At 38.2% G+C, this 16,821-nt stretch overlaps 1 protein-coding gene across 1 annotated transcript in view; it reads right to left on the bottom strand.

Annotated features, from left to right (window-relative positions):
• The window catches only part of PKDCC (protein kinase domain containing, cytoplasmic), a 93,020-nt gene extending 91,658 nt beyond the window's left edge, over positions 1-1,362 (bottom strand). Inside the window, exon 1 of the mRNA XM_073628443.1 lies at positions 156-1,362. Coding sequence (XP_073484544.1) covers positions 156-938 — 783 coding nt within the window. The 5' untranslated portion in view covers positions 939-1,362. The remainder of the gene's footprint in view (positions 1-155) is intronic.
• Positions 1,363-16,821: the final 15,459 nt, after the last annotated feature.

Here is a 16,821-nt window from a genome sequence, read left to right as displayed (position 1 = left end):
AAATACAAGATAAAACTTTAACCTGTCTTCAGAAGATGCAAAACATCTAAGAGCCTCCATGAGTACAAAACTCTTCTGACCTGACCATCACATAGGCTTAATCAACTTGGCCAAAACAAAATTAATTCTGAATGTTGATGGACTGTCATGCTTACCTGCAGGATGTTTGGATGTTGAAGTCTTTGGAGTAAGATCATTTCTTTGACAATCTTGAATGAAGCCAGCCTGTAGCAGTCCTCCAATGTCCGGTATCGTTTTACACAATTCTGAATGTCGTGACCACCAAAATCAACGGATTTGAGAGCCACAGACAGGGTGTCATTCAAGACCAATTTGTATACAGCTTTGGTATAACCAGAACCCAAATAATGCACATTGGTCCCCTTGCTAATGTCCTGGCAACCTAACAAAGGTGGCTGCAGAGACAAATCTATTTTTGAGCCAGGGTGAGATGGAGATAGAATGTTCTGATCAGAGATGGACCGCTTTGGGCTTTCCCATTTTTGGTTGTGTTCGGAGGATTGTTGGGCTAGGTCCATCAGCCTCCTCTCCAGAGGTCTCAGCAACCTTTCTGAAGCTGATACTGGAGCTTGATGCTCCCTATAGCGGACGACTTCCTGGTACCTCTCCTGGAGCTGCTTGAGTAGATCCAAGGAGCCCCCCTGGCCTTGCCATGATGCGCCAAGTGGTACCGTACTTCCTTTATCCTGTATCTGCTGGATATGGTCAAAGCCTGGCACACAGAGCAAATTCAGCACAGTACCAAGGAAAAAGGACAAACAGAAACCAGCGACCACGGCAATTTTCCTGCGCCTCATTCTCAGGTTGTGTCCGGGGGTCCAGTCTGTGGATCTTGAGTTTGGGTGGAGAGATGAGATCTGCAGAAGACTTTTTTCACATTGTATTCCTAATTCTTGGCACTGCTGGACACCCCCCATATAAGGAAGGCAGCGCTGACACTTGCCTCTGTACCTTTAAAGGGGACGTACTGTGTCACTTCTGCAAAACCGTTGTCCGATCGTTTCTTGTCATCCACTTCGTCCTGTTGCTCCGTAAAAGCAGCGGTGCTTTCACCTCTCTGCAGCCTCTTCTCACTATAGATGTTGGCTGCAGGACTGTCAGAGCAGGAATGAGGAGAGGGGGGAGGCGTGTTTGGAAAGGGTTCTCTTTAAGCCCAGCCTCTTACTGAGTGACAGCATCAGTCATTCATAGTGGGATACAACACTTCCCCTTCTGCAAGAGGCATGCATTGTATATTGGGGGCATTGCATCTCCTTGTGTCTCCAGATCTTGCAGAGTAAGGGATGAGCTGAGACTGGGCTACTTGCTTTCTCTCTTAATCCACGCTGGAGACTGAACCCTGCCTGTAAACACAGCACAGGCATTCAAAGAGGAACGGGTGCCCCCAGCAGTTTAATTCCTAGTAAAGCAGTCTCTGTACAGGCAGATATGGACAAGTGAGGGCTCTGGAGGCTCTTGGCTTCAATAGTACAATGTGACCAGTACCCTGTTCACATTGCTTGCCTTCTACAATGCTCATAAATACGGCGCCCTGTATCTGCGCAGAATCAACAGTTAACCCTTTTTATCCCACTATGTCAGCCTTCGCTGAGCATAGACAATGCAGCTGAACATTCTTTATTATTATTATTTTATTTTTATTACACAAATGTCTGGGCAGCACTTTATATAATAAAGGGTGACAGTACAACTACATGAAAATTTAATGCAGCTTTGCTCTTGAGAGCTTACAATCTAATAAGAAAGTGGATATGATTGCTATATATATATATATATATATATATATATATATATATATATATATACATATATATATATATATATATTATATACATATATATATATATATATATATATATATATATATATATATATATATATATATATATATATATATATATATATATATGTATATATATATATATATTTATCTATATACTTTAGAAAAAAAAATTTACTTTGTTATTTATATACAGGGTATTTATTCTTTTCCTTATCACAGGCGCTTAATTAGTGCCACAATTTATGCAGCAGTTTACACATATATTGTACATTTACATCAGTTCCTGCCTCAATGAGCTTACAATCTATATATACAGTAGATATATAAATATATATATATATATGTATATATATATACACATATACATGTATATATATTTATATATGCTTAAATAGTCATAGAAGGGGCCTATTCACACTATTTGAGATGTGTTAGTGCATGCATGTTACATTACGTTAACGTACATGGGCTAACTCGCTGCAATAGTGTGAATGAGCCCTTTCTATGATATTTAGGCATCGTTATAAATGGTTATAAATTGTGTGCTTGCCCAACACACACAGAAAAGCACTGCCATTAAACAGACGCGTGCCGGCACCATTAGTTGCTATCGGTACCCCCATGCAACTACAAACGCATCACGTTTTCACTAATGCCATAAAGCCTGCTGCCACAGCGCCACGTGGTTCGGTGTGGCACATTTTTGGAAAGAGTCAGGGACTGCTTTTCTGTGGTTCTCGCATTTAGGGCAGCCCATTGAATTAGATGGAAAAGGAACAAGGCGCGCCAGACTAAGCGTAGTATTTAAGAACTCATTTAATAGGACAAACAAGCCAAATGGCTACTCACAAGGAGATGATAATATTCAGGCATATATAGGATAGGGGGTCCGGGGTCACTGTGCAGACCCCCTATATATATATTATATCTATATATATATAGATCTATATATATATCTAAATATAGATCTAGATCTATATATAGATATATATATACAGAAAAATGTGTCAGTGTAGTATAATCAACGATTGATATAATGACTATAATGATATAATATAACTATCATTATTGTCTGTAAATAAAAGTTATGTTAATATAGAGTTCATAATTAGATATGCACAGGCAGCTGTGTTTGTTCATTACAGAGGACGTCCATCTCTCAGACATTACAACTGATTGTATATATTGTTTATGCCTGCCCTCATATTATATAATAATATTAATTATTATTATTGTTAGTATTATTATTATTATTACATTATTATGTGATTCTTAAAGAGTTTGTACAGAGATGGTACAATATTATTATTATTATTATATAGGATTTATATAGCGCCGACAGTTTACGCAGCACTTTACAACATTAGGGCAGACAGTACAAGTACAATACAATTCAATACAGGAGGAATCAGAGGGCCCTGCTCATTAGAGCTTACAATATATTGTAAAGTGTTCGGTCAGCTTGAAGCCTGATACACACGATAAAAATATTGGATTAAGGATCGGACTTTTTTTTTTTTTTTTTTGCATGCTAGCCTCCATATCTAAAATGAATAGGCTATTAGAGATGGAATACGAATTCCCGCCATGATGTAATGTATTGTATTGTTCTGTAATGTATTCTTTCATTTCCGAGCATGTGCAGTCTTGGTCACTCAATTTTTTTTACAGGAAGAATACTGTACTGATTGAATGAAAAACGCTCATTCTGTTATCATATGAGAAAACGTTTGTGTTTGTCCCTTCACAATGAACGGTCGTGATCGGCTCTCGAAAGCTGTGTTTTTTGTCTGATTTTCTCATCGGGTGTACTGGGCATTAGATTGCTTGAAAGCAACAGATTTCTGGGGCTAAACGGACTCAAAGACATCAGATGGTAATGGGGGAGATCTGATCGCTGAGAAATTGCCCTTTAGAATGGCAGAAACATTGCTATGTTCATGTTAACCAAGAGGGAATATTCATGTACTGAACAGACACCACTAACATCATCCTTATCTTGGAGAACAATAGTTGATCGGCTTGAAAGATCCAATCATGATAATCAATTTTTTTCTCAGGAGGTGTCTGAGGTAATAATTGATTAATGAATAATGTTTGTCAGATTGACTGCAATCATCCAGATAGGACAACTGTCCTCATTATGTTTCTAATCACCATAAACTAATAATCACAACATTGCCCCCTCGGGGATGCTGACTGCACTGCCTGATAAACAAATGGCCACAAGAGGGAGATTCCTTGCTTGCAACACCAACAACTGTCATTAGAAATGTTTATTACTACAACAAAGCTCTGGAGCAACTGCACTGACAAAGTGCGCAATCTATTAGTTCATTAGTAAATCAACCCCAAAATGTCACTTTTTTTTTTTTTTTTTAACCACTTGTACGTCGGCTGTTTGAAGCGGAATACTGTTATTATGTCAGCAGATAGATGCCGAGTGAGGGAAGGAAAGATGGCCCCCCGCTCGCCTCCACACCATTGGATGACGGTAGCGACGTCAAACGTGCTCTTAAAGGGGAATTTTTTTTTTTTCTTTTGCAAAAAAAAAAAAAAAGACATTTATTTATTTATTTATTGCCTCTTAGTGTCAATATGTGATCTGAGGTCTTTTTGACCCCAGATCTCACATTTAAGAGGACCTGTCATGCTTTTTTTCTATCACAAGGGATGTTTGCATTCCTTGTAATAGGTATAAAAGTGACACAATTTTTTTTTTTTTTAAAGGACAGTGTAAAAATAAAAAGTAAAATTAATAAGAAAAACATTTTTTTTTTAAAGCGCCCCGTCCTGCCGAGCTCGCGCACAGAAGCGAACGCATATGAAAACGGTGTTCAAACCACACATGTGAGGTATTGCGAGAGCGAGAGCAATAATTCTAGCCCTAGACCTCCTCTGTAACTTAAAACTGGTAGCCTGTAGAATTTTTTAAACAAGATTTTTAAGGGTCAAAGTTTGTCAAAGTTTGTCGCCATTCCACGGGCGTGCGCAATTTGAAGTGTGACATGTTGGGTATCAATTTACTCATCGTAACATTATCTTTCACAATATAAAAAAAATGGGCTAACTTTACTGTTGTCTTATTCTTTAATTCAAAAACTGTATTTTTTCCAAGCAAATTGCGCTTGTTAGACCGCTGCACAAATACGGTGTGACAGAAAATATTGCAACAACTGCCATTTTATTCTCTAGGGTGTCTGAAAAAAAAATATAATGCTTGGGGTTTCTAAGTAATTTTCTAGCAAAAAACAAACTGATTTTAACTTGTAAACACCAAGTCTGAAAAATAGGCCGGGTCCTTTACTAGTTAAATCTGCAGTTTTAAATAAAATAATACCTGGTGATCCTGCCATGAGGCTCTGCTCACACTACAGAGATGTGACTGAGCACACATGCTTTTTTGCGCATTTACTGTGCATCGCGTTGATGGCAGTCTATTCATTTCAATAAACGACACCACTTTAAAAATTGATGCATTGGGCTGCCACTAATAATTAATGGCATCGCCGCACGTTGGCAAAGTAGCAGCGCGTTTTTGTACGTTGCAGGAAAGAGATCGATTGTGCGTGCCGTCCCACTACGCGCTGGTGGGAAGCCCCGCAAAGCCTGGAGGTCTTTGTTCAGGCATTTTCCTGTTATAGGGTGACAACACTCTGTCGCTGTCTCTCAGTTGTGCTCCTGCAGTGGTCACCCAGCCACATGGGCTTCCACTGGCAGGGGAGGTCTGGCAGCCTTAAGCCTGGGGGGCAAGTCCAGTCAAGTGGCCCATCGTACCACCGAATCAGCTCACCATCCATGGCCACCTGGTTTTATAATGGCTATTGATGTTATGAAGCAAGACAAATATGACACAGCATGACCCCAATCTTGGTAAAGAGCCGATGAGGCGGCTCTTTACCCATGTGATCTGCTGTGTCCAATAACAGCCAATCACATGTAAATGACAGCATGTGAGGTGAGGTGAGGAGAGGAGAGCCGGTCAGCGGCATCTCCTCGCAGGGGAGACTGTACAGATAATCAGGTCACTGATTACAGTGCAGCCCTAGCAGTGCCCAGCAAGTGACGCCAGTCTGTGCCCATCAGTGACACCAATCAGTGCTGCCTTTCAGTGCCCATCAGTGCTGCCCATCATTGCCCCCTATCAGTGCCACCCATCAATGCCCATCATTAGTGCCCAACAGTACCGCCCATCAGTGCCACCCATCAGTGCCCTTCAATGCTCATCATTAGTGCCCAACAGTACTGCCCATCAGTGCCACCCCCTATCAGTGCCACCCCCTATCAGTGCCACTGGAACCTACAAGTGGCTGTTTGAACATTTCACCATCAGGAAACCCATCTTGAGAAATGCCAGTCACCCATCACTGGAGAGCCCGTAGGTAGGAAGTGGCTGAAAAGAGGCTGCAGGAGATCATCAACACCGAGATGCAACAAAGGTTTAAAAAAAAAAAAAAAAAGCAATGCAATTATTTTATTAAGAAACAAATGGCAAATGGGGCAAATTCACAGAACTTTTAGCAAATGAAATGTATCTACTTTACCATTATTACTTTGCCTTATGGGGTTTATGAGGAAGGAGGTGCAAAGTCTTGATCTCATGTTTACTGTATACTGTATTTTCCCCATTACATGTAATCACTCGCTATCCAAAATTTATTACCATAAAATGGCAGAAATAATGGTGTTAATTGCGCCATACAATAAATAATTAGGCAGATAAACAATGCTGGTGACATGTAGAGTTGGGAATCTCTGTGTATTTGATGAATAAACACAGCGGGCAGGGTGAGTGTTTAGATGGGATTACCGACCTTTGGGGGGGGGTGATGATTATCTGATGTCATTACACCGCAATCTATTCAATCTTTTATCTCTTTACTGTCTCCTGATAAACAAACTGGACACAAAGGAAGGACTCACTGGTCAGCGGAGAGGTGTTGGAGCAGCAGGACGCTAAAGGTGGCCAACATATGTATCAATAATATTGTACAATCTATCACTCAACTAAACTGATCCAATGTCATCAAAATCACAAACCAAAATCTCCCGGCGTGATCGTTTAAAGGTTGCCAAATATGTATCAATATGATTAAAGATTTGTACAAATCAATATTAAACCGATCAATTAAACTGATCAAATTATAATCACAAATTAAAAATCCCTTGTCCGATCGATTAAAAGTATGTACATATTATTATTATACAGGATTTATACAGCGCCAACAGTTTGCGCAGAACAGTTTGCGCAGCGCTTTACAACATGGGGGCAGACAGTACAGTTACAATACCCTTAGAGTGTAAGCTCCTTGAGGGCAGGGACTGATGTGAATGCACAATGTATATGTAAATTGACGGCGCTATATAAGTACCTTAAATAATAATAATAATAACAATAATACAGGAGGGATCAGAGGGCCCTATCAGTATAACCATGATCATACTATCCATTAATCAATGCAATTAAACTTATCAAATAATAATAATCACAAACTGAAGATCCCTCGTCTGATCGAATAAAGGTACGTACATTTCAGTATGATCAAACAATTCATCAATGCAATTAAACTGATCAAATTAAATAATAATTGATCCCTAATCTGATCAATTAAAGGTACATATCAATAGGATCACACAATCTATTCATTAATGCAATTAAACGTATCAAATAAAATAATAGTCACAAAATAAAGATCCCCCATCTGATTGGTTAAAAGTTTGTACATAGCACTATAATCAAACAATCCATTAATCAATGCAATCAAACTGTTCAAATTAAATAATAATCACAAAATGAAGTTCCCTCATCCGATTACAAAAAGGTTTGTACATAGCAATATGATTATACAATCCAAAAATCAATGCAATAAAATTGTTTGAATTAAATGTTAATCACAAAATAAAAATCCCTCATTCGATCGATTAAAGGTATGTGCATATCAATATAATCACACAATCCATTACTCAATGCAGATGAAACTGATCAAATTAAACAATAATCACAAAATGAAGATCCCTCATTCGATCGATTAAAGGTATGTACCGTACATATCAATATGATCATACAATCCATTAATCAATGCAATTAAACTGATCAAATTAAATAATAATCACTAAATGAAGATCCTTCATCCGATCGAGAAAAGGTTTGTACATAGCAAGATGATTATACAATCCAAAAATCAATGCAATAAAATTGTTTGAATTAAATATTAATCACAAAATAAAAATCCCTCATTTGATCAATTAAAGGTATGTACATATCAATATGATCCTACAATTCATTAATCAATGCAATTGAACTGATCGAATTTAATAATAATCACAAGATAAAAATCCCTCGTCCAATCGATTAAAGGTATGTATATATCAATATGATATTACAATCCATTAATCAATGCAATTAAACTTATCAAATTAAATCTTGATCACAAACTGAAGATCCCTCATTCGATTGATTAAAGGTATGTATACATCAATATGGTCATACAATCCATTAATCAATGCAACTCAATTATTCAAATTAAATAAAAATCGCAAAAAAAGAAAAAAAAAAGATCCCCTATGCGTTCAATTTAAGGTGGCGATATGATGATACAATCCATCATCCAAGGCAACTAAAATGATCAAATGGAATGGAAGTCACACATCAAAGATTCTCCATTCGATCCGTTAAATATGGCCACATACATATTGATTTGTAATCAATCTAGTTACAAGTGATTCCATTAAATTAGTGAATAATGCAACACATCCTAAAATATAAATTGAAAACAATCATTTCATTGATCTGTATTATGATCGGTTGTCTGACTACACACAGATATTTGACAACATTAAAATCGATCCAACGCTTACTAAACCAATGGAATGGAGGATCTGTGATTTATGCTTCTTATTCAATTTGATCATTGCTCAACTAGATCACTCACAAATCGATAAGTTCATTGCCACCTTTAGTCTCATTGATAGAATACATGTGTGGCCATCGTTAGAGATCTCGATCAACATTGATTTTGACAAAAGCCTCTGATCGATCAAACAAGTATCTGCATGTGTCAGGTGAACTGATTGTAATTCAAATCAATTTAGTGATTGTTTTTAATACAATGTATATATCTATAACTGATAGATCTTTTTTTTTTTTTTTTGATCAATACTTTTAATTGGTCACAAAACAATACCACATGCGTTGCATTGTTCGATATTTTATGCGATGATGAATTGCTTGTACAGAAATAAAAATATTACATATTTACCATTTTTAATTTGATGATTAAAAAAATCACCTAAAGATGCGACAAGGGAGAGAAGGTTCAGAAATGGTGAAATCAGCGTATCGCGTAGTGCCGCTGCGCCGCCGCGCCGTCATTGTAATCAGCCGTGTTAGGTTAAGAAGGTGATTTTTTCCAGCTTTTTATTATTGCAGTCATACAGATGTTGGACTTTTTACATCATTGTAATGTACACACAGATCTGTGCAAATAAATCTATCTAATCAAACCGCGTATAGCGCCAGCCATTGATCTCAGCAGATGACGCTCGATGATCCTTTAACATTTTACAACTCTGTTGTCAGCCTCAGCTTTTCAAGATTTGTCCTTAGAAGTGTTTTGTTCCTGAAAATATTTAAATAGATGGATGAAGATATGAAATAGATGGGAAACACTGAAATCTCTAAAGAGCTTATCCTGTTATTGATTTTCTTGCAGCAGGTATTCATCAGTGGCCGCTGGAGTGGGTGCATGTCGACAGGGAGCTGCTAGTAGGGTCCGAAGGAGATTAGCAGTGCCGAGATGCAAGAAAGAGTAAAAAAAAAGGTAAAAACAGCATTTAAAAAAATGCAAGTTCCAATTAGGGCTCTTACTGCACCTTAAAAGGTGATCCATGATAAATTGCTTTTCAGAGGGCCATATAGGAGTGGCTGACAGGTGTTCAGGAAGTACTTCTTTTGCATACTGACACCTGTTTTTTGGAGTTGTTTTTTCTTACTTTTTTTGTTGCAGAATGGCAATTTCATATTGCGGGACCATTGCATGATAAAAAAAATTGCTGCAATGTTTCTGGGGTTTGAAGGGTCCTGAAGAAGAGGGGTGTCCTGTGAAACGCGTAAACTACTGTTCTCAGTATGACTATTGTGTACACTTGATTGTAGGCCCTTGATTGCACTTTTTTGTAATGTACTTTTTAGACATGTGCAGAACGGAAAAAAATTAGTTTTGTTTCGTTTAGATTCATTATTTACATAAATTTGTTTAGTTAAATTTGTTTCATTCGTTTCATTCATTTTGTTTATTTGTTTTCGAATTGATTTGAAAAGATTTCGAATCGAATTCGAAAAGTTTTCCAATTTCCAAAAAGAATAAAATAGAATAGAAAATAAAGGAATAGAATAGAAAAAAAATATATATATTTTTTCTATTCTATTCCTTTATTTTCTATTCTATTTTATTCACTTTGGAAATTGGAAAACTATTCGCATTCAAAAACTATTCACAAACGACTATTCAAATTCAAATTTTTTTTTTGGATTCGTTTAAATTCTAATTTGGAAATTTTTTCAGAATAACGAAAATTTGGCAGAATTTTAATTCATGTCTTGTACTTTTTATATATGCCATTTGGCAGTTTTAATATAAGAATATAAGAATTTTGTAATAAAATTCTCTGAGAATTTAAATAAATAGTGGAGTTATTCCTGTGTGTCACTATCGGAGGCGTAATTAAAGTCTCAAACATATTTGCGATCATGGTAGCCTCCCTGGCGGTCTGATTATGTCAGCAGTACAATTATTTTGCATAGAAATTTGTTGTTTTATATTGTAGGCTTGTAATTCTTAGCAATAACACAATTAAATCTGTCCAGATAAGAGTCTGGTAGATATCCCGGGTATGATAAAGTTTGAAACACAAATTCATAAATTATAATATAATAAATAAATATAAATAATTATAAAAAATAATAATATAATAATAATAAAATAATTTCTCCGCGATTCACTATCGCTCAATTCTGCAAGTGATTCCAGTTTAGTATCGCTGTTTTCTAGCTGGTCTAAAACCAGTTTTGACGTAAAGGGACACTTTTTGGTTGCTATGGACAATCTCCAGTTTCCAGGCAGAAAGAACAGTATATATAATATAAAACTGCATGCAGGACATTGGACAAAGCACTGGGGACAAAAGGGTTGTGAAATAATTTCATGCAGTACTGTAATCTGTAAGATTACACTGTACTGTATGTATTATGATTTTTACATTTTTTTAATTTGCCTCCGGGCTCCGCTCCGTGCGTCGCAACGCTCGCAGGGAATGGAGCCCGGCACGCGGAAGCTTCGGAAGGAGGACAGAGTCCGTAGACACAGTGGGGGGGACATTGCAGGATCCTGGGGACAAGGTAAGTACACCGCACCAGGATCCTGAGATGCAATCCCGAGTGTGGCTCGGGGTTACTGCTAATGGTACTGAAATTTAACCCCGAGACACACACGGGAAAACCGCCAGGGAGGTTAATGTAACGTAAAGTGCTGCATAGATTGTCAGTGCTATATAAGTACCTGTAATAAATACAAAAATAAAAACACATATTGTAAAAATGGAGCAAATATTATACAGATGTATATATATATATATATATATATATATATATATATATATATATATATGAGATTTCCATTAACATGATTATTGCCCAAACACGTAAATTGCTAGAAACCTAGAAGATGACTTTATGTTGTCCTTAATGAATGATTTTCTGCTACAGGGAAAGACAAAAAAAGAGTTTGTTGGACGTTGAGAGGAAATAATGAGACTGAAATGTCTGGAAGGATAAATCTGTCGTCTTTAGACTAAATCTACAACTCATGGACTCAACATGGGGCAACCCTTGCCCTGCTGGAGACACGGATGGCAGGGGTGAGTGCTAATGACATCGTTATCCATCAAGGCCCTATTATGCTGCTGTTAGCAACTAATTAAGAAACACAATAGCAGCCAAGAGTTCTCAAAGAAAAGAGCATCAACACGAGAAAGCCATAAAAAGTTTTAAGGGAATTCCAAGCTGAAAGGGGGAAAAAAAAAAGTTCATTGCGGTGAATAGATAGTGGCAGTGTCCATTGGCCTTTCTAATACACATGACACATAGGGCTTTATGAGAGAGCAGTGGAAGGAACAGTCATCTCTATAATGGCAGACAATCATTACAGCAAGGTCCCTATACTCCTATTAACTGGTATTATTCAAAAGCTAATAAAATCTTCCTGGGGCTGTTTTAAGCAAATGAGGGCCATAAAAGAAAATTGTCAGGTGAGGTGTGAATACACATTGAGTGACATTTATTAGCGGGGACAGTATACAAAACACAATCTATACAGCGGAGGCAGGTAGTGTTAGGTACCAAGGTTAGTGTGGCTGTGATTGATGCTAGGTCTGCAATTTAAGGGGCCAAGACAATCTCATATTTGTGTTGTACACAATGGTTGTATGGAGCATTATATGTTCACATTCAAAGGAAGAAGGTCACCAGCACTCCATTGTAGATGAATAATCAACAGCTCATGGTGAAACTCTCTGAAGATATCTGTGTGAGTACCCACAGACACCCTACTTATTGCCCTACTGAATATGCCTGGAGGACCTCAAGTTATGGTACGGGGGCCACCAGTTTGTCATCACTGAAATCAATTTGGTCAGCTATGAGCTGCTGAAACTGGTGTAGCCCAAGTCCCAACGCAAGCATTCATGTGAGCATGTGATAATACAGCTTTGGGTTACATTCCTTACAGCACTGAGACTAATGTAACCAAAAGGTGCTTGTAGAGACCACAGTGGATGGAGCCCTGCAAAACCACAGTAAAAGGAAGAAGGTCATCAGCACTCCATTGTAGATGAATAATCAAATGTATTTATTTGTGTAATGTCACATGGGTCAAAAAAAGCCCATGGCCACTCAGGGTCCCTTCCTCAAGGTGACACAGTGACTGGACCTTGTGCAGCCCCAAAATGTGGACTTTGCTTGACCCATGTGACATTATTTGACTACAATGGAGTGCTGGTGACCTTCTTTTTACTGTGGTTTTGAAGAGCTCGATCCACTGTGGTCGCAACTCGCTAAGAGCACCTTTTGGTTACGACGGTCGCAGCACTGTAAGAAATAACTGCTTGCACTGGGACTTGGGCTGCACCAGTTTCAGAAGCTCATAGCTGGACAAACTGATTTCAGTGATGACCAACTGGTGACCACCATACCACACCTCCAGGCATGTTCAGTAGGGTCATAACTAGGGTGTCTGTGGGGTACTCACACAGATACCTTCAAAGAGTTTTATCATAAGCTGTTAGAAAACCATTTTGATCAACTTTAACTAAAACGGACATTTACCTCCCTGGCGGTATTCCCGAGTGTGGCTCGGGGTGAATTTTCAGTAGCAAAAGCGGTAACCCTGAGCCACACTCGGGATTGCATCGCAGGATCCAAGCAAAGTTACCTACCTTGTCCCCAGGATCCTGCAACGTCTCCCTGTTGTATGTGTGCGCTGTGTCCTCCGCTCGATCTATCACAGTGCCGGGCTCCGTTCCCTGCGAGTGTCGTGTGCCCGTACGGCGCCAAATTCAAAAAGCAACAATTCTGCAACTGAGCAAATTTCAGTGTTTTTGATTTGATTGCATTAATAAATAAATGTTATTATTATGATATTATTATTTGTTATAATTATTTACAGTTATTTATTATATTGTAATTTATGATTTCGTGTTTCAAACTTTATCATACCCGCGATGTCTATTAGGATCTTTTTTGGACAGATTTAAGTGTGTTATTGCTAAGAATTACAGGCCTACAATATAAAACGCCAAATTTCCATGCAAAACAATGTACCGCTTTGAGCATCAAAACTCTGAAATAATCATACCGCCAGGGAGGTTAAGCTATTTTTTGGCATTTTGGGTTAGTTCTGTCACAAACAACTTTACTAGATAGACGACCCCACAGCAGTTTTTGTCTTTGTCCCCTCTCATAAATTTGTAATGAAGATTTGATTTTCCTACCACTGGAATACCTAATTATTTGTTGATTCAACATTATGGAAAATCTATTGGAGAAAGTTGACACCATCATTTGATTTTGTAATGTCCACAGCATTGTGGTGAAGATATCCTACCACTTGAGTTCTCAATGAGAAAACTGAAGGTTGCATTAACTGCTTCTCCCCAGACATCATGAAAAGCAAAGACATAAGTTTTGTGTGGCGTTGGTCTTTATCTGGACAACATACGGAAAACACCGTTCAACATTTGGATCATTTTCTAATATCCAACAGCTGCTTATTATATATTTGATTAGGTTTCAGCTATCTATAGATGTGAGATAATATTAGCCATCAGATGATTTTGTAGAATGCCGTAGAATGATTGTGACATCAACATGCACCTTTGCTTTGGCCTAGGCCAATGTCACACTTGTGACCCTGATGCGGCCTTCAACGTGCCCGGGACAGACTCACTAGAGCCGGTAGAGAAACCTCTCACTTGTTTGTACAGCATTGTTCTCCAGGCAGAAAAGCATTGATCCTCCCTGGCAAAAGGTTCATTGCTTTGGCCAATGAGGGAGCAAAGCGGCGCTGGCCTGTGGCGACGCTTTACAAACAGATGAGAGGTGTCTTTGTCTTTTCTAGCAAATGGTTGCCAGCGAAAAAATAACAAATGTGTCATGGACCTTTATGTACCTGATAAATTGATCAGGTACCTCTTCAAGTATATCCACCCAATGCAATGCTGGCCTAAAATTTATCCAAACCTAAAAACAAAAATGTATTTTTTTTTTAAATGTGGTGGCTGCATTCATTTTCATTTTTCTGGCTAAAAATGTTTTTAGCAAGTACAGAAATACCTGTTAATGCTGACAGAAAGACAATGGGTGGATTTACTAAAGGCAAATACACTTTGCACTACAAGTGCACTTGGAAGTGCAATCGCTTTAGATCTGAGGGGAAGAACTGAAATGAGGGGAAGCTCTGCTGATTTTATCATCCAATCATGTACAAGCAAAAATTCTGTTTTTTATTTTCCTTGCATGTCCCCCTTTAGATCTACAGTGGTTGCACTTTCATTGAGATGAATGGGCAGCAAAACCAAGTACATCTTTCCTGTGACACTGCTAATGCCATCACCCCCATGTATTGCAGATGAACCAAGCCAGACATGTTTGTGATAACCACGGCTCTTTCAATAGATACAGTGAAGGATTGAGCGTAGTCACGCAGTGAGAGGAAACATGGTATTTGCAGGATTACCAGGTGAGAATAAAGGAAAATAGAAGAAAGAATAGAATAGAGAAATAGAAGACTAATGTAGCCACCACATCAAGTAAGGGCTGATAAGCTAAAATATATTAAATTTTTGACTTTGCATTTCGACACTTTAGTCACCGTTATCTTGGTTGAACAACAATAATCTCCCAAGAAAACCCAATGAAAATAATTGTGTGACCAAGAGTTGCAAAAATGTCCACAGACCAAACCAAAGAATGATTGGTTCTTTCAGCGATCGTGTCAGGTCTGTAGCTGACCTTACCCCTGCGAAGGTTGCACCATGGAGATAAACCAATCTTAGGCAGGTTTATTGCTTTAAATTAATCTTATTTTATGACTGGGTAGGCTTAATGAATAGCCGTTATTTACTCTTCAGTTGTAAAATGTGAAGTAAAACAAGCAGGGGATTGGTAACTAGGTGTAAAAGTCGGCAAGATTCCATTAGCTGTAAGAACACAAAGGACATAGCAATGCATGGAACTGTTCCAAACATAGAACTCGGTCATGTCATGTGAATATACCTACTTTATATGTCTCTGTTTTTACATAATCACACAGCAATACTTTTCCCTCTTAAACTAGTACTGCTCTATGTGTGGGAACCTTTTACTTCTCAGTATTAGAATCAGGCACATCTGTTTAAAAGGGAAGGTAGAGTGCATTTTCAGGGAGCACATATTTTTAGTTATAATTGCGGGGTTCACTTTTTGTATTAATATATATATATGGAGATTTGTAGATTAGTCAGTAGAGGGACCTTGCCTTGCATGATTTGTTAAAAGTAGATCTACTCACAAAAGTTAGAGTAACACAACCAGGGATCAACAGAGGGCATACAACATCATATGCCACCGGCCTCACCCTACGCATGTTTCGTCTGGTGCCTTCAGGGGATAAAGAGAGGCTAAATCATGTGGTTTTAGAGTACTATTCTATGGCCCTTTGTTCTTTCTCCTACCCATCATTACTCTGAGGCGCTGGCTTTGGAAAACCAGTGAAGGACCATCGAGGCGGTGGAGTCAGTGGTACCCTGAGTGGTGGCCCCCCAATTGGATGATTTCTGCGCTGTTGACCTTTTATAATTTAGAGATCAATAATGTCTGGTAAAGCCCCATACACACAATCAGAATATCGTACAAAAAATACCGCTTTCAAAGTGATTGTATGATAATATGATAATCTGATTGTTAGTGCACAGCTGTCGTCCAAAATTTTACGAAGGGACAAACACAACAATTTTTCTCATACCAGATTGTACAATTTTCGTTCAATCAGTACAGTTTTCGTCCAAAAATACAATACGAACACATTACATCACTTCCGAATTTTTATTCTGTCGTAAGAGAATTTTGGTACTATAGTAACCTATTAGTTTTTGATATGGAGACTAGCATAAAAAAAACCAAAAAAAACGAACAATCAATTGTCCGATAATCTCAGTGCGTGTGTGCTAGGCTTAAAGTGATTGTAAAATCTTGTTTTTAAAAAAAAAACATGTCATACTTACCTCCTCTGTGCAGTTGGTTTTGCACAGAGCAGCCCAGATCCTCCTCATCTTGGGTCCCTCTTCGCTGCTCCTGGCCCCTCCCTCCTGTCGAGTTACCCCACAGCAAGCAGCTTGCTATGGGGGCACCCAAGCCGAGCTGCAGCTCCTTTTGTCCATTCAGATACGGAGCTATCGTTAGGCCCCGTCCCCTCCTTTTCCTGATT

The sequence above is a fragment of the Aquarana catesbeiana genome, linkage group LG04 (assembly GCF_042186555.1).
Source record: "Aquarana catesbeiana isolate 2022-GZ linkage group LG04, ASM4218655v1, whole genome shotgun sequence".
NCBI lineage: Eukaryota > Metazoa > Chordata > Amphibia > Anura > Ranidae > Aquarana > Aquarana catesbeiana.
The sequence above is the reverse complement of the archived record's forward strand: the minus strand, read 5'-3'. Positions and strand labels throughout refer to the sequence as shown.